Source organism: Hippocampus comes, unplaced genomic scaffold (assembly GCF_001891065.2).
Source record: "Hippocampus comes isolate QL1 unplaced genomic scaffold, H_comes_QL1_v1.1 scaffold367, whole genome shotgun sequence".
NCBI classification, from domain to species: domain Eukaryota; kingdom Metazoa; phylum Chordata; class Actinopteri; order Syngnathiformes; family Syngnathidae; genus Hippocampus; species Hippocampus comes.
In genome coordinates this window covers 206,644-225,431 of record NW_017805741.1, presented here as the reverse complement: position 1 = coordinate 225,431, position 18,788 = coordinate 206,644, and the positions used below count along the sequence as shown (strand labels likewise).

General features: G+C 49.7%; 2 protein-coding genes across 3 annotated transcripts; both read left to right on the top strand.

Moving 5' to 3' along the window:
- Window positions 1-24: 24 nt before the first annotated feature.
- On the top strand, window positions 25-7,823 carry znf281b (zinc finger protein 281b). Of its 2 annotated transcripts, none has more exons than XM_019883593.1 (7): window positions 25-251; window positions 1,915-2,418; window positions 2,496-2,609; window positions 2,848-2,971; window positions 3,106-3,198; window positions 3,279-3,397; window positions 3,971-7,823. In XM_019883593.1, exons 2-7 carry the CDS (start codon window positions 1,978-1,980, stop codon window positions 5,633-5,635), a joined length of 2,556 nt encoding a protein of 851 aa, XP_019739152.1. In that variant the 5' UTR covers window positions 25-251; window positions 1,915-1,977; the 3' UTR covers window positions 5,636-7,823. The 2 variants fall into 2 exon arrangements, with proteins under 2 accessions (XP_019739152.1, XP_019739153.1); XM_019883594.1 differs by having other exon boundaries at window positions 26-251; window positions 3,115-3,198.
- Window positions 7,824-10,299: 2,476 nt separating this feature from the next.
- LOC109524028 (mucin-13-like) lies at window positions 10,300-15,305 on the top strand. Its single transcript, XM_019883595.1, has 13 exons — window positions 10,300-10,517; window positions 11,411-11,595; window positions 11,689-11,758; window positions 11,850-11,972; window positions 12,270-12,379; window positions 12,470-12,528; window positions 12,613-12,773; window positions 12,949-13,080; window positions 13,547-13,592; window positions 13,668-13,705; window positions 13,878-13,965; window positions 14,227-14,509; window positions 14,583-15,305. The coding sequence occupies exons 1-13, from the start codon at window positions 10,469-10,471 to the stop codon at window positions 14,808-14,810; spliced, it is 1,572 nt and encodes a 523-aa protein (XP_019739154.1). The 5' UTR covers window positions 10,300-10,468; the 3' UTR covers window positions 14,811-15,305.
- The last annotated feature ends 3,483 nt before the right edge of the window (window positions 15,306-18,788 follow it).

The window sequence follows — 18,788 nt, the reverse complement described above, 5'->3', positions numbered from 1 at the left end:
AGGCAAAGGAAAGTCAGTCCCCTCCCTCGACATCATCATCAGTAGCAGCAGCATCAGCAGGCTGGCTGCGGCTGCGGCTGCGGCTGTCTCCTCTCACGACCCGTCCGCCTGCACCCATAATCCCCCGCGCCACGACAAGATGGAAGAAAGCAGCCGCTGCCGCAGAGCGGTGTTTTGGCAATAAAATCCCCCAAAGCTGGGAATACGGAGGCGCCGCGGGCACGTTCCGAGCCGTCTGCGGTCATGTGTTGGTGAGCGAGAACCCGAGCCGGCTCCCGTTTCGCGGTTCGGTCCGAACTCGGTCGAGATCCACGCGACGCGTCCGCTGGCTCGCCGACCGCGGGGCGCCGCACCGAAAGGCAGCATCATTGTTTGTGATGCGCGGGCCGTAATGCGGCTTTTTTTTTCAACTCGGAGCTAACTGCTAGCGCGTTAGCAGCCGGCTAACTAGCTCGCGGCTAGTTTGATTGTTATAAACACGGCTGCGCGGAAAAAGCTCGAAGCTCGGTTTTTATTTAGCCGCGATGGCTCGTGTTGGGTCATTGGAGCCGGAGTCGACGTGGAACCGAAATAGCCTTGAGAAGGGTGTGCTTTTTGTTTTTTTTTTTTTTTGTTTTTTTGTGCCAGCCACGCGCACGCTCGGTAATGATTATCCGCTCGTAATTGCAGCTAAAGTTAGCTATCAATCAACGGAGCGCCAGCCAGCTCCATTTAATTTGGCCAGCAAAGCTCGGGAAATGAGCCATTCACGCCACCCGTGGCAGATGGAACCACGAATGGAGCAATGTGCAGAGTTTGTATCAACGTATCTTCATTGAAATGAGCAATTATGCCGAGTAATCGCGGATCCGTTTTTTTTTTTTTAAATAGCCAATGGATACGCCAAGCAAACGGGGCACACTCGGGGTTAACTTTGAGCTTCTGTCAAGCCGTCTCGTCTAATGGGACTTTGCCGAACGGCTCGTGGTGCTTTTCTCAGCGTTTTGCTGGCAGGTTTGGAGTGCGGGCTCGATAATGCGTCGTCGGGCTCATTGTGGCGAGTCGGCTGCAATGCTAACTCGCCGGCTAACTGTTATGGATGACAAAAGCTCATCTGCTCCGTGTTCAATGTGTCGCCGAGACAAATGGTCGCCGGGACGAGGGCTCGAGAGCAAGTCCGGGAAGCCCAGGCGAGCTCGTTTCGGCACAAGAGTGTGTCCTTAGTTTCGTTACCCAAATGTCAAGTCGCGTTTGTTTGGGCAATTCTACCCAACCGACTAATTAGTAGTGTTGCAGTCCCATTTATTGGCGTCAACGTTTGATAGGCCGAGGTGCGAACGACTGTTTCAAAATACCCGCAACAACAACGACAACACTAATTCGTTCCAAATTTGATCATTCGACTTGCATGTGAAAAACAAAGGAGATCTTTTTGGACCGAAGCAGACGTCCGGACTTATTGGCTTTCACGCTTGCTCTGCCAAGGTGCAAACGAGTCGTTAAAATGACAGCGCTTTACTCCAAATGTTCCATTTAGTCTCCAGGTTACATGAGTAGGAACGTTCATATTTTCCATTCAATTGTAGACCGATTTCTGAGCCATTATTTAAGGACTTTTGTCACCCACGTGATGTGCATTTGACTACTTTTGTCTGTCCTTGTCCTTTTGAACAAGGAAGACTTGGCGGTCACTTATTGGCATTTGTTAATTGCCAAAAGAATGTTCCAAACATTCAGAATGAAGTCTACTGGTCACATTTTTGGGGCCAAGCTACATATCACTTCGTAAAGGCCAGCGTCTATATTTGAAAGTGTTGACAGACCATTGGACTGACATACAAAGATTTTTATTCATGATTATCCCACGTCTGTGGATCTGTAAAGGCTTGTAGCTAAGCCGTTACGAAGCGTGTGTACGTCTGTCCTCTCTTTCAGGGCGTTCTCCCGCATTCCTCTTTAGATCGATTGGCCCGGCCCGCCCGCAGCGAAGCGACCACCATGAGTATTATCCAAGACAAAATTGGCAATGAGTTTTTGCGCAACGGCGGCATGGACCCCAACTTTGCGCCCGGCATGCTCATGTTCAGCCACCTGCCGCCCGTCACCAGCTTCACGCGGCTCACCTCGCAGTCGGTCATGGGCGACCTCCCGCAGGAGATGGTCCTCAAGAAGGAGCGCGACTCGCCCCCCGAGCACCAGAGCGCCAGCGCGGGGGGCTTCCTCCACAGCATGGGCATCAAGCAGGAGCGGCTCAGCGAGCTGGATTATCGCATGCCTCTCTACGGCGGGGGCGGCGGCGGCGTGCCGATGAACTGCGCCGGCGCGGGGAAGAGCGGCGGCGACGTGCCGGACATGTCGTACGGCAACCACCACCAGAATCACCACAACATGCTCCTGCACGACCTCGGCCACAGCAACGTGCGCTCTCTCGGGGAACCGGTGAGTCCCGAGCGCAAACGTGAAGATGAGACTCTTGCGTCACTTTGAGACCGATCTCGCTTGCGGTCGGCCCTCAGATGTCGGGGCGAGCGCCGAAAGAGCCGAAAGATGCCTCGGCCAAGAGAGGGAGGAGGACCAACGGGGACGGACAGGGAGGCAAAGCCCGGAGGAAACGCAGCGACGCCGCAAAGGTTGGCCGCGCATCCTCAAAAGAATCCCGCTCTGACACGCACGCGGGGCTTCGTTGGGCTTTTCCGTCGGATGAAACCGGGGATGCGTGAGACTTTGCGAATGACCAACTGTTGGAAATGATCTCGCCTTTTTGAGAACGGTCTTGCCCCAAAGTCTTGCTCACTTGTGCTCGGGTAATGAGAGGATGCCGTCGGGCCAGGCGTAACCGTCCCGCCGCTGTCGCGTGTCCCCCGACAGGCCACGATGCTGGACGCCGACGGAGCCTGCCTGTCCCCCAACTCCAAACCGCATATCTGCGAGCACTGTAACGCCGCCTTCCGCAGCTCCTATCACTTGCGCAGACACGTGCTCATACACACAGGTGAGAGGCTTTCGCTGCTCTCTTTGCCTTTTGTATTTTTGCGCTTCGGATGCTCCGCCGGCAAATCGGATATCGTGTCGTCTCGTGAGGCCGAGCGATAATTAATGTGTTGCGGGGGGGCGGTCGTACTCTTGATCGCACAGGTGAGAGGCCTTTCCGGTGCAGTCAGTGTAACATGAGCTTCATTCAGAAGTACCTGCTCCAGCGGCATGAGAAGATCCACAGCGGTGAGTCGAGCGATTTTCGCTTTTGGTTTTCGGGGAACCGCGGAACGACCCGCAAATGACGGCCCGGGCGTTTGTTGCAGGAGAGAAGCCTTTCAGCTGCGACCAGTGCAACATGCGTTTCATCCAGAAGTACCACATGGAGCGACACAAACGGACGCACAGCGGCGAGAAGCCGTACCGATGCGATACGTGCCAACAAGTAGGTTTGGGGGGCTTGTTTCTCCGTCCGTTTGAACTTCGGGGGTGGCTTCCGGGCCTTCTTCGCTTCCCGCGCTTTGGTCGAGACGCCCGAGCAAATGTTGCGCTTTTATTCGGTTCAAATCGTAATCTGTTCAGACAGTGAAGGGGATAAGGAGGGAGGCCTGTTGTTTTTGCATCAAACACAAAAATAATGGGTCGGCTTTTGTGCCGGACTCCGGAAACCGGGACCTTTTCGCTTGAAAGGCTGACATTCTGGGGATTTGGACGGGTCAGTTCAACGAGGTCTCCGAACGATTCGTCGATGATTGAAATGTAAGCTCGCACCTGTCCAAAAAAATGCAGCGTGAAGCAGGAAAAAAAAAACAACTCATTTTTTTTCTGGGGCTTCTAGTTTAGCTCAGTCATTTTAAACAACAACAAAAAAAGAAAAGCTTTTCTGTAGTTGGAAGCACTGCCGCCAGCACAACTGGGGAGTCCACTCCCCCCACAAAAAAAAAAAAGCCGTTAAAATTGGGTCACTGCATCTTATTGTTTTGGTGCGTCTCGCTCTCTCCCTTTGTCAACCTTTCAGTTTTTCTCAAGAACCGACCGGTTACTGAAGCACAAGCGGACTTGCGGAGAAGCCATAAAGAAGGGCCTGGACCCCAACATGCTGGAGCTCGGCGACGCCGAGCTGGGCCAGGGCAGCTATTCGCTCACTCAGGGAAACGCCACCACCTCCGGGCGCAAGCGGGCCAGGGCCAAAAACGGAGAGGGCGGCGAGCGCAAGAGGAAGAAGGGCGCGGCCGCGTCCTCCGCGCCGCGCGACGTGAGCCTGCAGGACTACGGCATGGAGCAGCCCTCGGGCTCCGCCACGCAGGGGCGCTCCCCCAAATTGGTCTTTAAAAAAGCCGGCCGGAAGGGTTTGGACAAGGGCCTCCTTTCTCTCCAAGACGGCGCCGACGGCCAAAAGCCCTTAGGCCAAAAAGCCAGCAGCTCCCTGGATCACGTGGATGCTTCGGGGCTGGATAACATGGCTCTGCTCCAGGGAGGCGGGGGCACCAAGCAGGGTCTGGGTCCCGTCGCCGTCACCGCCGCCACCGGCAGCAGCAACTACGACGACGCTATGCAGTTTGTGAAGAAGCGGCGATACCTCCACGCCGTCAACAGCGACTACGGAGCGGGCGCGCTCCACATGGCGTCGCAGGGGGGCGGCGTCATCCAAGTTTCCCTGGGCCCCGAGCCCACGCTGGCCATGCTGGACGCGTCCCCCCTGGAACTCAAGCACGACAAGTCGGGCATCCCCGACGAGGTTCTGCAAAGCCTGCTGGACCACTACAGCCACAAGCCGGACGGGGCCCACCACCACCAGCACCACGACGTGGCGTTCGACCTGTCGGACCACCCGCACCACGTGGACCTCCAGCCGGCGGCGCCCGTCACCCCCGAGCTGGAGGACGACGCGGGCGACGCCGGGGGCGATAAAACGGCGGTGATGAGCGAGTACTCCAAGTTTCTCCTGCAGGCCCTGGAGCGCACCAGCCACAGCGGGCCCTTCGCCGGCCTGGGCGCGGCGGGGCCCTTCCCGCTCCTGTCCAGCGGCTCCAGTCCCACGGGGCCGCTGTTCGCCGACAAGCACGTCTACGGCGCGCCCCCGCTGGACTGCGGCTACCCGGCCGCCGTTTCCTCGCCGCTGCCCGTCGTCGCGCCCTCGTCCGCGTCCGCCTCCGCCCCCTCCTCCTCCTCCTCCTCCTCCTCTTCGGCCGCCTCGTCCAAGTCCCACTACGGCATGCTGGTGGGCTCCCCCTCCCAAGCGGCCTTCCACCTCACGCTGGAGCCGGCCGGCCACCAGCAGCTCACGCCGTCTCAGGAGCTGACGGAGCAGCTGGAGAAGCAGCACTCGCCCGGCGCCTTCAGCCTCCCTCCCCAGGATCTGACCGCCCAGGCGGAAAGCTCCAAGGGGCAACGGGCCAAGGCCGGGGGCGGCGCCGCTTCCGGCTACTCGGACCTGTCCCCCCTGAATCCCCCGAAAGAATCCGCCACGTACCAGATTGAAAATTTCGCCCAGGCCTTCGGCTCCCAGTTCAAGTCGGGACGCCGCACCCCTCTGAGCTACGGCGGCGACCCCGGCGCCGAGGTGGACCACAGAATACGGACTCCGGTCTCAGAGTTCTCAGGGTTTACCAGCTTGTTAGCTGACGTCACTGAGCCGGTGAGTACAGGATCAAAAACCCCGACAAGCCAAAGTTTCAGATAAGGGTCAAATGAGGTGAGCCCGCTGGGGAAGGGGAGGGGGGGCTGTTTTTGCTTCCCCCCCGCCCCCGTCCACACACACACACACACACACACACACACGCATCCCAATTTTGTTCTTGTAGCAATGTTTTTTTTTTTTTCAACACTGCCATTAAATGTTGATGCAAACATGACCAGGGAGGGTCTTCCATGGCCTCAAATGCAATGTTTTTCATTCTTATTTTTATGAAACATGATTTTTGTCGCTTACATGTTGTTGGGAAAATGTAGTGGGGGTTGGTTTTTTTTTTTTTGGGTGGGGCTGGGGGCCGGCATAAACCGTAGATTTTAAATGTAATTTAAAACATTTTGGAGGGTAGAGATGAACTTGCATTTATTACTTTCGAAACCCTCGTTTTACCAATCATCATACCTTTGTAAAGTAATAACGTTCATAATTACAAAAAAAACACCACACACAACACTTGTGGCAGGGAAAGCCCAGAACTCACGTGGCAAAAAAAAAAACAAACAAACAAACAAAAGTATATATTGTCTGTTACAAGAAACATGAACTCAGGAAATAGGCAACATTGTGTGATAAGACTTTGTATGATGAGATGCAATTAGCACAGTTTTTACAGGTGTACTTTGAAACGACAGAGCTTTGATTTTTTTATTTTTTAACGTTTCAATTTTACTCCTGGCGCTCATGTTTTGGCTCTCCTGCGTGTTTCAGTCCAAAAGATGGTACTGTTGCGTGTCAATGTGAAACCAGCATGTCGAAAAGAGTTGCATTGAGACCCGTGTGACTGAAAACACAAAAGCCAGCAAGCGAACCGCAACAGTCACCTCACTTTTTTCTTTTTTCGTCAATGGAATCAAACGAGCACTTTTTTTTCCCCTCCAAACATATCATCAGAAACAATAACCCATTGGATTTTCTTTGACTCTTGGGGTAGAAATAAATAATGTGTATTTTCAAAGGAGAAAACTGTGAACGAGGGTTTTGACAGGGCGGGCTGATGATTTTAATGGGCATTGGGGTTTGTTTGGTTTTTTTTGGGGGGGGGTCGACTTTCTTGCGGTTTGTCAGGTGATGTAAAAATGGATTTGCCATAATTTTGTGATCCAATATTTTGAGAGTAGCTCTTTGTATTTAAGTGTTTCTCCAGAGCTCGGCTGACGTGCTGGAACTTTTCTCTCTCGCTCAGTTGTTTTTTTTTTTTGTATTTATTCTCCACGAGCCGCCACACACCTTTTGTAGCACCAACGCAGCAGAAGAGTTAATTTATCCGACACTCCTCCGGAATATGCATCGGTCCTGAACTCCCGAGAACGAACAATGGCCTTCTTTGTCTTCCGCGGTTCAAGCCGTTCTCTCGGTCCCGGCGGCCGGGCTTGATGTCGGGTTGAGTTGATTTCCCGTTGGCCTCAACGGCCCGGTTTGCCCCAGCCGTACCTCCCCGCTGGTTTTCGGTGACTCGGAAGCTGCGAGGCGAAAAAGGAAAAATGAAAAAAACTTGACCGACCAGCCGCTTCCCTCCAAACACACTATGCTTTGAACGGAAACGGAGAGAAAAAGACGATAAGATTGACTAAATATACCTCATATCACTAAAGCGTAAGAAAGCAGGGACGCGCGTTTCATTGTATGTAGTGGAAATCTTTGTAGGATAGCTTGGACATGTTGTGTCATCATTTTTTACACTGCCCGTGTTTACAATGATAGAGCAAGTGACTTGTCAAAATGCAAAAGGTATGATTTGAAAAATGTTTTGTCATTGCTTTTTTGTTGTTGTTGTTGTTGTAATGTAAAAACACCCATGCCAAGCAGTGTTGCATTCTAGATGCCTTGTAGAACTTTTTCTTTCTCTCATGGTATATCCCCCTTATTTTTGTTACTTGCCATCACGTGTTTTTGATATGAACCCTAGAAGGATATTGTTTACAAAAACGTACAAAAACACTAAAAATGTGTCGGTTTTTTTTTTTTGGTTCATTTGTTTTTGATTTTTTTTTTTTATCAAGTATGCATGATTTTTATGGCTTTTTTTTTTCGTGACGCTCACCTCAATACCAAATGTTGTAGCAGAAGCCTCCCCTTTCCTTTGTCTCATTAGTACTAGACCCTCGTGACATGATTTCCCGGGCTCGACCTGTTATTGAGATGATGAACGGATTAGAGAAGCCAATAAAAACCTTTTTTTGTTACAAAAGGAAAACGTGCTTCTCGTTTTTAAATGCAATTTGCCAAGAGTGATTGATGTGCCACAAACATTTTCCCACTCTGTCTCGCCAGAATAACCAATCTCAAAATACGGAAGTAGTGTTCCTACAAAGGAGATTTCTTTTCAGTTTCTGTCACCTGGACAACAATGACATTTAAAAATAGGAAAATCTCAATGAAGGATTCAATTGAAATGTTTTGCACGTGATTTTAAAGTTGTATCTAAATGGTTGAAAATGAACAGTTCTTCGACTTGAAACGTAAGCGCCACTAAACTGGAGTGAAATGAGACCCGATGTTGGCTTCATGATTTTGACCCTGTAGATTGGCTTGAGGATTGGATTTGCACGCCCTTCTTGACCGTTTTGGACACGGACGCGGACATGGGTGAGTGGCATCAAGAAAAGGGCATCCATCCGGTGTTTGGGGAAAAAAAAATAAGACTAATAAATCATGTGAGTGACTTGCTGTGGGGACCCCTGAAAAATGTTGATATGAAATTGTCTTTTTTTTTTTTTTTTTTTTTTTTTAACACTGCTAAACAGCTAACTCATTTCTTGGTAGTTTTTAACCACCTGTTAAATCCACATTTTCTGTCCAATGCAATGTTTTGCGAACGAGGCATAACCGACACGTCTTTTGTGTTCCAGGTCTACAACTGTCTGCTCCCGCACAAGTCTTTGCGGCAACGCTCTCTTTTTCCAGGATGCAGGAGCCATTCCACAGCCGTTTGTCGACCGTGACGCATTTCTAAAGCGCCTGTCCTCCTTCACACAGGTATGCAAACATGGTGATGGCGGGAGAAAGCACTCCAAAAGTCGTCAAGGTAAGAAGAGCCCGTTGGCCTTTGTTTGCTTTACTGCCGTTTCCCCATTTCGGCCGCGGCGCCCGTTGCCAGGAGCGGCAGGCTGGGCGGGGTGAAGGAAGGCCGTGCCCGTTTTTGACTTTGGACTCCCAGACGCTCAGCGCCGTGACACGGGCTGATGTTAAGAGACTCCGTTATCGCAAATCTAGTGACGTAAAAAACATGCTCGTAAAATATTTCAGTTCGGGGAAAGCAAAAAAAAAAAGAATCCATAGCCGTAACATGGCAAATTTGCTTCATGAGAAGCCAACGGTTACCAAAAAAAAAAATCAATTTCACGCTTTTGGAACTCGCCTGATGACATGATGCAGATTTATTTGAAATGTATCAGGTTTTATCTGGTTGTCTGGGGGGGACGTTTTGGGGTCCTAACCCCCAACGCCCTCCCTGATGACGTGGGGCTCGAGTTCAGGGGTGCGTTGCTGCACAAGAGCGTCCGGGATCAAAGTCCCCTTTGAGATAATTCCATTATAACGGGAAATGGTGGGATGTCAGCTTGGGTCTAATTAACTTTTATTGACCAAATGTGACATGGATCGTTCCAACTCTACCGCGTACTCGACATGATGAGTTTATTTTTAGAAAGTGGGTGGACGAATCCAGTGTGATGGTGAGGGCTCAAAGGTCACTTGCTGCACCTTTGTCCCAGCCCAAACTTAATGGCCAGCAGGGATTCCTGTCGCAACGTTTAAGTGTTGTGAATCATGTTTGCCGAAGGTGTGGTCTCAGGGTTTCATGAAAACTTGAGGGAACTGTCGTAAATTCACCAAAAGACAAAAGAAAGGAAGGCAGCCCCCCAATATCACTACGGCTTACTGAGCGTTGTGACCGTCTCCGTCGTGTATATGCTACGAAAACCAAATTGAAATGGCACATCAGTTTTCATTTAATGGAACCACATCAAATCATTTCACAGTAAAATGTATCGGCCGTTGCTAACTTGCTAGCTAGCGAATCGGATTGGTGGATGTGAAATGTTGTCTTGGCTGTCATTGGCATGCGCAGGTGTGCTCCGACATTGCGTTCATCCAGGAAGTGACATCTCCTGGACCGAAAGAGTATACAGTAATCCCTCGTTTATCTCGGTTAATGGGGACCAAAACCACCCGCGATAAACGAAAATCTGCGAAGTAGCGATCCCCCCCCAATATAGGTACATGTACATAATATTTATAAGGCCAAATTTAATGGTATACATGCATGTAGAAGTAAATTTTGAAGTAATTAACACGACTTAATGCTGTATACTAATAGATTTAAACATTGGATTGGATACAACTTTATTGTCAAATGTGCTGTATGTGTAACATACAGCAGATGAAATTTCTTCCCTCTCAACATAAAACAAGAAACAAGAGGATGTATAAGTTAGGTTAGTTTATGAATAACAAAATACAGTAAACATATACATGTAGTACTGTATATGTTGCTCTATGTGACTCGCTGTTGTTTTGCCGACTTTCGATGCTTCTCGCGGACCTTTTGCGGACTTAAAAAAAAACAAAAACAATGATGAATACATTTGAAAAAATCCGCGATGCACTGAAGCCGCGATAAACGAACAGCGAAATAGCGAGGGTCACTGTATGTGCACACATTTCCAGCCTCCTCGAAGGAGTGGCTAACGATTAAAAAGTGAGTTCCGCAGCCAGGTCGTCGTCATCCAAGGTGAGAGGACGTTGACGCCTCTCCGACTCACGGCTCTTTGAGAATCATCTTGAGTTTGGAGACAAACTCTACATGTTGTTTGTTTGTCTCTGATGGCGCCAGAAATGAAACTTGCTTTTGTCCTTTGCCTCTTTGCGACCTGTAAGTAATTTTTACTCCTTTCTTTTTGAATGGAATTGTCTTAGGTCGATTTATTTTCGATCGAATCAAATGTACCCACTGCTTTCCTTTTTTGCTTTATTATGAGTAAGCAGAGAAAAGCTCAAATGTTTTATTTCCGTTCATCTTGACGGTTTCAAGCTCACGCCGATTCTTTTCTTTGCCTTTTTTATTGTCAGAGAAGTGAGTCAGCTGACTGAAAACAATTGAAAACAACTACACACACACACACACATATATATATAATATACTAATGTACTAAGACAATGTTTTAGTTATTTGATCATTTCCAGAGGAAAGCAAAATAAACATTGGAAATAAATAAATTGGTTAGCGTGGTCTGCGCACCCGCTCCGGGAACTCCATATCCGAATGAGTTCGTACTAGCGCACACTGTGTAAATATTTGACCAGTGTGTCGATAAGAGCAATCAAATCCTACCTTACGACCCATTTGTTATAGCCTGGCTTTTTTTTTTGAAGGCAAGACATAATGTTTGGTTGACTGGGGGGGGCTCGATTAGTTTTCAATGGGCTTGAAAAGCACGTTGTGTAATTTACGCCCTTTTAAGTTCGAAATCGTCGTCGTGTAGTTCAGTGCTCGTGTTTTGAGACTGCCACTGAAGGCAAACTATGACTGCGTGCGAAAAGAAAACGATTTTCTTCCTTTCCACACCAAAACAAGGTCCTCACCTAACACAAGCTCAGGAAAGAGTTCCATTCATGTTTTAAGGTCGGTTGTGTTTGGTTTTGTAAGTGAGCCCTTGTTTTGGATCAGGTGGTCATTTTGAGAGCGATACCGGGAACTTCGGCAGCATTTTGAACCAAACCGATTCGACGCAATCTCTCATTTTTGATGTTCCCATATTTTTGCAGCTGCAGTTCAGCGAGTCGTACCGAACCCAACAAATCCAACTGCATCCGAGCCGGGGAATCCGGCGACCCCCGAGCCGGCTATCCCGACCGACCCGGCTCAATCGACGACCCCCGAGTCGGCTCAATCGACGACCCCCGAGTCGGCTATTCCGACCGACCCGGCTCAATCGACGACCCCCGAGCCGGCTCAATCGACGACCCCCGAGTCGGCTCAATCGACGACCCCCGAGTCGGCTCAATCGACGACCCCCGAGTCGACTCAATCGACGACCCCCGAGTCGGCTATCCCGACCGACCCGGCTCAATCGACCACACCTGGCACAACTCCTCTGCCCACAGATAATCCAGGTTCTTTCACTTCAACTGTAATCCGCGCTCTTAGTATTTCAACACCGCTGGAAAGGCTGACACGTTTTTGTGATTGTTTGTCGCCGCCTAGACATATGCGCGCGACATCCGTGTCCTGCCCGAAGCACGTGCGAGGCCCGTGCCAATCAAACCCGGGTTTGCTTATGTATGGCTGGTGATTACTACGACGAGGACAGCCGGCGTTGTGAGACTGGCAAGTATTGGGGAAATGGCAGCAAAGGACTACTTTTATCTTCGTGACGCTCCTCGCACACTTCAACATTGTTCCCGGGCAGCGCCCTTAACGTGACTATCAAGGGGTTCACTGGATTGAGTGAACAACCATGAAAAGATGATTTGTTGTTTGATGGGATTCCGATCCACTTTTTGATACCCGATTCTGAGAAAATGAATCAATGTTGTCAAGAAATGGATATCATTGCATTGATAGATATATATATATATATTGGAGGTTTTGTTTTGATGAACTGTATACATTGTCATGTTTCAGCCAAGGTGTTTCCCGGACAACTGCAAGTGCCTGGATTAGCATTCGAAAAGGACATGAGAAACAAAACATCGCCGGCATTTCAACGTGCCGCGGAGCAAATTTCTGATCAGGTCAGATTTCTCTTCCTCATCCACGTGGGAGTGTCTGATAAAACGCTTGAAAATAAATAAATCAATGCCGTATTTCTCTCTACCGCACAGATTGGTGTCCTTTTCAATGAGAGTTCTGGCTACTTGCGTTCTATTGTGTTGGAACTCAAGTAAGTCGACAAAGAATTGGGCTCCTTGGATCTGGCTTCACCGTTCGGGTTTTGCTTCTTTTCACGTCAGCTTTGCCCATGCAGGCCATTTGAAAATGGAAAAGGACGAGCCGGGGCTGGCGTCGGCGCCTCCGTGGAGATGGTCTTCCAGACGTCGGCTCGAGTCAAAACACAGGACGTTGTGGGAGCCGTAGCCAAAGCCTCCGAATGCGTCGCGTGTCTTCTGGCAAATTCCACATTCACATGTATGTTTCCTGCAATTCCGTAGGGAGCTTGATATGGATGTCAAATAGGCGTACTAGGCGCGGCTTCTATGATGATGATCCATATTTTTGACCATTGATCCGATTCACGAGTGAGCTCGCTAGCTAGCACGTTAGCTACATCTGGGCCCTACTGTTTGCTTCTTGCTTCTACAAGACACGAGTCTGTGTATGAAGCAACCCTGCGATGAGAAAACGACGACATGTTCCGCGGGAGACGATGGAAATTTCCTCTGCCGCTGTTCCAAGGCTTACGTCGCGACGGACTACAGTCACAGAGCGTGTGTTGGTAAGTGCAAGATGTAAAGCCTCGGCCTTATTCAAGACAATTGTTTCACTTTTGCCAGCTCCAATCGTGATTTGTGCATCGAACCACTGACGGAAAGACAAAAACCGTCAAGGGAAAAATACAAAAATTAGAACAGCTGAACTTTAAATAGTGGCTGCTTCACTGTCATATGTATCGCTCTCTCTCCTGTTTCACACACTACAGGCCACATAGAACCTGGGAAAAGTGTTGCAATTGTTGAAATCTTGGTCTCATCTTTTCCATCACAATGATCTGGCTTTTTATTCGGGGCGCGTCAACTTTATGATGATATCCACTTGAAAGTCAAGGAGTCCAATCAGTCACTACTTTGCACAACTCTCTGAACTTTGTTTTGAAATGAACAGTGTGAGTACTTTTGCCAGCTCTGCCAAACCGTGTGCGTCCAGTCACATCTATTTCCAACCGTTTTCTTTTTCCTCCGCAGCTTGTCCAAGCGGTCAGACACCCAACGGAACTCGGCAATGTATCGAGTAGGTGCTTTCGTTGTCATGGAATGCCCTGAAATGATGACATTTGAATCACCTTTTCTCTTCTCTTCTTTTCAGTTGCCCTTTTGGGTATTCTGGGTTTAACTGCGCCGAATGTGAGTAACACCGCCAACGCCCATCCGGACAACTTTTGCTCCCGATTGAAAATTTTGAAAAGCCTGCTATCCGTTTGCTTCCGTGTGGATGCAGGAGCCTGAAACGCCATCGAAGTGCAAGCCATCCTTCTGTTGCGGTTGTCATTAACCGTTTTGTTGTTGTTGTCGTTAGCGTGGAAGCTAGCCTTGGTGATCGTCGGCTCGGTGCTCGGGGGACTGCTGCTCATCGCAGTCGCCGTTCTAATCGTCACGTCCACCCGGTGAGTTTTATTTATTCTTCAGCCCTCCGTAGGCCGATGAACCGTTGACTTCTTCATTTCTGGCTAGCAGAAATTCCAACACTGAACCCAGCCGGTCCCGTTTCCAATCTGAGACCCGCCCCGGATTACTGATTCGGTTGAATGCGTTGCACCAAAAGCTGAAATGACCGCTCTTCGCGGAACAAACCGATCCCAGGGATGAAATCCAAAGGCGTTATTCAAGGCCATAATGCGACGTCCTTCTTCCAACGATCCTCTTAGATCTCCAAAGAAGACCTCCAAGAGAAAGAAGAAAGATCCCGACACCGGGAAACCCGACGTGATCCACTTCTCCGATAAGGATCCCCTGGTGACGAGCCTGCCGACCAACGGGCGGGAACCCGCGGCGAAGACCGAGCCGGCCGCGGCCGTCAAACCGTTTGTCGGCGCAGGGGTGCCCAGGATCCCGCGGGCCACGGCGGCCGGCGCCTGGGACGGCGAGACCGGCCTGGAGATGACGCCGAGCAATAGCCGCCACGGCTCGGTGGCTCAGGGGAGAACTTCGGTGAGTATTCGAGTCGATTCCAAAGGCTGAGCGAGACGTACGGCCGCGGTAACGGAATATTCTGGAATTACAGTGGCGCAATGACAACTTGGAGGACATGAACGGCGGTCCGTACTCGCGGCCTCGCAACCAGACCGACCCGTACGCCCAAACCCGGCCCTTGAGCAACCCTTACTCAGAATCCCGATCCCTCAACAACCCGTATGCTCGGGATCGGCCCCGGACCGATCCTTACGCTCGGAACCAAGGCCAGAGCAACCCAAACTTCTCACATGACAACGAAAGGCCGTTCAACTACTGAGCCTGCGGTTTTGTCATCAGAGACAAAACCGGGATTTTGCGGTGGCTGAAATAGATGCGGCTCCCCCGCTGCGATCTCATTTCCGATGTTGGAAATCGCTCATTTAGTGAAATCACATTCAATCTGATATTAAACGTTGTTTGGCCCCGTAATGTCTTCCATGTTTTGTGCTTTCATTTTGCACATTTATTCATGTGTTGCTGTGTCCGCACAGAAATGTGAGATGCCTATTCTGTTTTTGTTGTTTGTTTTTTTTGTTTTTTTGCGGGTGGATATTCAAAGCTAACACCATACATGCCGAGCTGCCACTCAATTTAAATCACGTTATGTGCACCTATTTTGATTTAAAAACAAAGCTATTGTGGAGGAGAGGTTTCATTCCAAAAAGTATAGTATTCTTGAAAGACACGGTTTGAGCATCAACACTGGGCTTAAATACCGATTAACATCTTGATTGAAGTCATGTTTCATTTGAAATGTCATGTACCTAAAAGTTAAAAAAAAACGTCAATTAATACAAAAAAACAGAGCACAACTTTTAGTCAATTAAAAAAAATGACACAATTTTATCTTGTATGCAAATATGTAAAAAAATGTTTTTAGGGTTATGCCTACTGTATGTTTTGTAACACGAAAGTATTAGGATTGTAAAACACTGGCATTGTCTTTTATGAAGCAAAATGGGGAAATTTTTGTTCGTGTGTGTGTGTGTTGTACATTATCAGCAATGGAATCATTTGTAAACCAATCGACGAAATACAACATGGAGGTTGGATTTGTTGGTGCCTGACTTTTTTTTTATGGGACGCACAACAATAAAATGTAATTTCACATTCACTCTAATAGATGGCAGCGGGCGTGCATTTTTAACAAAATTCAAGCAAATTGGCGTACTTTTGTGTGACAGACCAAAAACATGCTCATAAAGTAATTTTTGGGTTGTAACTTGAGATAGATGTCTTCCAGCGATTCCTTGGCGTTTCACTCGAGTCTGCCCCCGTGCCGCGAGCGGTCCACATAGCCCCATTTTAGAATCATTGCTCTGCAGTCCACTCCCAGGTATTTGACGAACTCAAGCGCTCTACTTAAATCTATCACACACTAAAAGGTCTGAATTAATTTTGGAATTGGTATTACCTGTGTGATAAACCGCAATGCAGCTTGATTTCCCAGAGTCCCGTCCCCCCCCCCACCACCTTGCAATTTCGATGTAATTAGGATAGAGAGTCATTTAACATGTGAAACATTCCGTACATGTGGATTATCTCCTAATGCTGGTGATAGCCGGCTTGTTTGAACCGGTCAAATTCAAAGGATTAGGTTTGGTCACGAAATTCCCAAATGCTCCCTTGGAGAACCTCAAACGTCTCATTAGGATCATTGTCCATTGTGCGATCACTCATCATAATGGACTCGGATTTTTTTTTTTGGGGGGGGGGGGGTTAATAGCTCCTGGATTCTCAGAACAAGAGTTTTGAACCCCGGGTAAAATAAGGTAGCCATCAATCAGCACACGCAAACTACGCAGCGCCGGGGTTGGCGTGATTTCTATTCCAGGACCAAGTGAGGCGGGCGGGGCAAAGCATCCTCCTCCGGCAACTGAGACGAACCCGGGCGGGGAAATTTCACCGAACGACCCCACGCGTGGAGCGACTCTGCCGTTCTCGGCGTCTGTCCGTCCGCGCCGGCGGAGAAATCTCGCCGAAAGAAAGTGGACAGCTCGTGGAAACCGTGGAGCGTGGGATATTATTTGAACGCCGCTTCAAGAGTGAATGCAACTCTCCCCCTCGTCGAAAAGAAAGGTACGAAAGCGACTGCACCGCCGCCTTTTTTTGTTGGTCAACACTTGTTACGCCACTTGTTGTTTTGCCGGGACGCTTAGCACCTATTCCGTCGACACTTTGCACGCTCGTGCCCGGATGTTGCTTCAAAACGCACTTTCGTGTGGTCGCGTGCGAGTTGTTGTCATGACAATGCCGAGGGAAACCGAGCGCACGCACGGGACGTCGGGGGGGGACACAAAAAGACGGCGGCTTGAGCGGTGAAACATCTCTCCTTCGACCGAAACAACCTCCCGCCGACGAGCGTGCACATTCCACAACTGACACACCGAGTCGTTGTGCTTTGCTTGACGTTCTGGATGCGACGACAGTCTGATTTGGTCATTGTTTTCCTGGCAAAACGGAAAGAGGAGCACGGGGAGGGACTCCCGTCCAAAGCGAGCGAGGGCGGGGGGGGGGTCGTCCAGTGTGAGGAATATGTGTTGGACGAAGGTGTGTCCTGTGTTTATTCGAGACACTTGGTGACCCAGCTGTGGCCAGGAAAGGGATGCTTGCAGTCGGCCCTTTGCTGTTTTCTAGCAGGCACACAATGACAAAGAAGGAACGGGAGTACTTTCTGACTGAATTCAATTCAGGTCGAGTTTTTTTCAGGTGTTGTCTGCATTTTGACTGAATTTTGATCCTTTGGCTTCGAAACATTTGGAAACGGCTCTCGTTGAAACGATGCTGCGAATCGCATAGTTGTCCTTTTAATCGAATAATCGTCGCGCGTCTGCTTGAACGATGGACCGTGTAGAACGGGGTTTCAAAGTCGAGGCCCTCGCGCCAGACTCGGCCCGCGAAGGCAAATCATTTGCGTCGACTTCATGTGGCTTGCAAATTGTCGTCACTTTGAACAACCCTCAGACCATGAGATGCGGCTCGTTTAAACGAATTCCCCACCGTGCTTGCGTATGTGAGATAACGTAAGGTGACCTTACCTTTGTATGGGCCCAGTCATCATACATTTCAGTATGAGCATTCTAAACACCAAGCATCTCAATCAGCTGCTGACATGCGTGTGATTCATTCCAAGTGGGTGACTCATGCTATCGACACCGGTTTGTACTCTTGTGCAAGGGAAGGGAAGGGAAGGCGTGCTCGAAGATGACGGCTTTCCGGAGCCGCGCCGCGCCACGCTTTTCATCAGCATCCTCTCTTGGTGCCAACGACAACTTGCTGGCTGTCTGTCTGTCTGTCTCTCGATAGAGTAAAAGCTCAAATGGGCCTCACGATGCAGGGCTCCATTCCATCTCTGGCCTTCCTGTGTGGAGTTCGCATCTTCTGCCCGTGCCCGCATGAAATTGATTCATGTCCATGGGGGTTTTCAAGACGAAATCCAAGTATCGTTAGCGATCCCTTCCTTTTCAAACGATGACTTTTGCAGAACAAAGACCAAAGTCTTAGATGCCATCGTTGCTTGAAACCCGTGACGGCGCCATTGTTTTGTGTACGTTATGTGTCACGCACGCCGCAATTTCACGCCATTGATGATTTGCCATGCCCAGGCACGCCGCGGGATGCTTTGCGGCCGCGGGGCCTTCTGAGCCCGAGGGCACGAACGCGTAAACGCGAGCGCGTGCACGCGCGTGCTAGGGCCCATGGGCCGACATCAAAGTTCCATCTGTTTCTTCCGCGTGTTTGATGGGACGGGCGGGCGGGCGGGCGGCTTCCCGCAGCCTCCTGTTACACGACGCGGATCGATTGAGCGCTAGTTGGGGTTGTGAAATCTTTCAGGTCTGTTCAAGTGCCGCCCTGCTGCGTCATGAGCCTGAACGTTCATTTGGTCGTTCGAGGTCATCGAGGCGGCTGTTCTGAAAGCTTTGCCAGTCGTGAAGAAGTTCTTCGTTGCCGCGTGCTGTCGTGCCTCGCTTAGTTGAAGCAAAAATCCATCAGCGTAGAACGGGAACGTGGAGAAGTCACAGACTGTCAATTCAACCATTGAAGTTGTTTCCAATTGTTCATTTCTCCTGTTTGTGCCTTTCTTAGGTGACGGTCCCAAATTCACAGGAGGACGTGGAAAAACTCGCATCCCAAACCCGGGGAGTCACTTTTGCCTCGGCTTGCCGGAATGGAGCAACTCATTGCGTAAGTGACATCATAAGTCTTTGCTCGTTGGCGAGTATCGTTTGCGCTGTTGTCATTTGGATGACAATCC

Excerpts from the sequence above, each read along its gene's own strand:
- znf281b (XM_019883593.1), top strand. The coding sequence starts at position 1,978 with ATGAGTATTATCCAAGACAAAATTGGCAATGAGTTTTTGCGCAACGGC. Across the intron at positions 2,610-2,847 it reads AACGCAGCGACGCCGCAAAG|GCCACGATGCTGGACGCCGA; the intron begins GTTGGCCGCGCA and ends GTCCCCCGACAG. Across the intron at positions 3,199-3,278 it reads GCATGAGAAGATCCACAGCG|GAGAGAAGCCTTTCAGCTGC; the intron begins GTGAGTCGAGCG and ends CGTTTGTTGCAG.
- LOC109524028 (XM_019883595.1), top strand. The coding sequence starts at position 10,469 with ATGGCGCCAGAAATGAAACTTGCTTTTGTCCTTTGCCTCTTTGCGACC. Across the intron at positions 12,529-12,612 it reads TCTATTGTGTTGGAACTCAA|GCCATTTGAAAATGGAAAAG; the intron begins GTAAGTCGACAA and ends TTGCCCATGCAG. Across the intron at positions 12,774-12,948 it reads GGCAAATTCCACATTCACAT|ACACGAGTCTGTGTATGAAG; the intron begins GTATGTTTCCTG and ends TGCTTCTACAAG.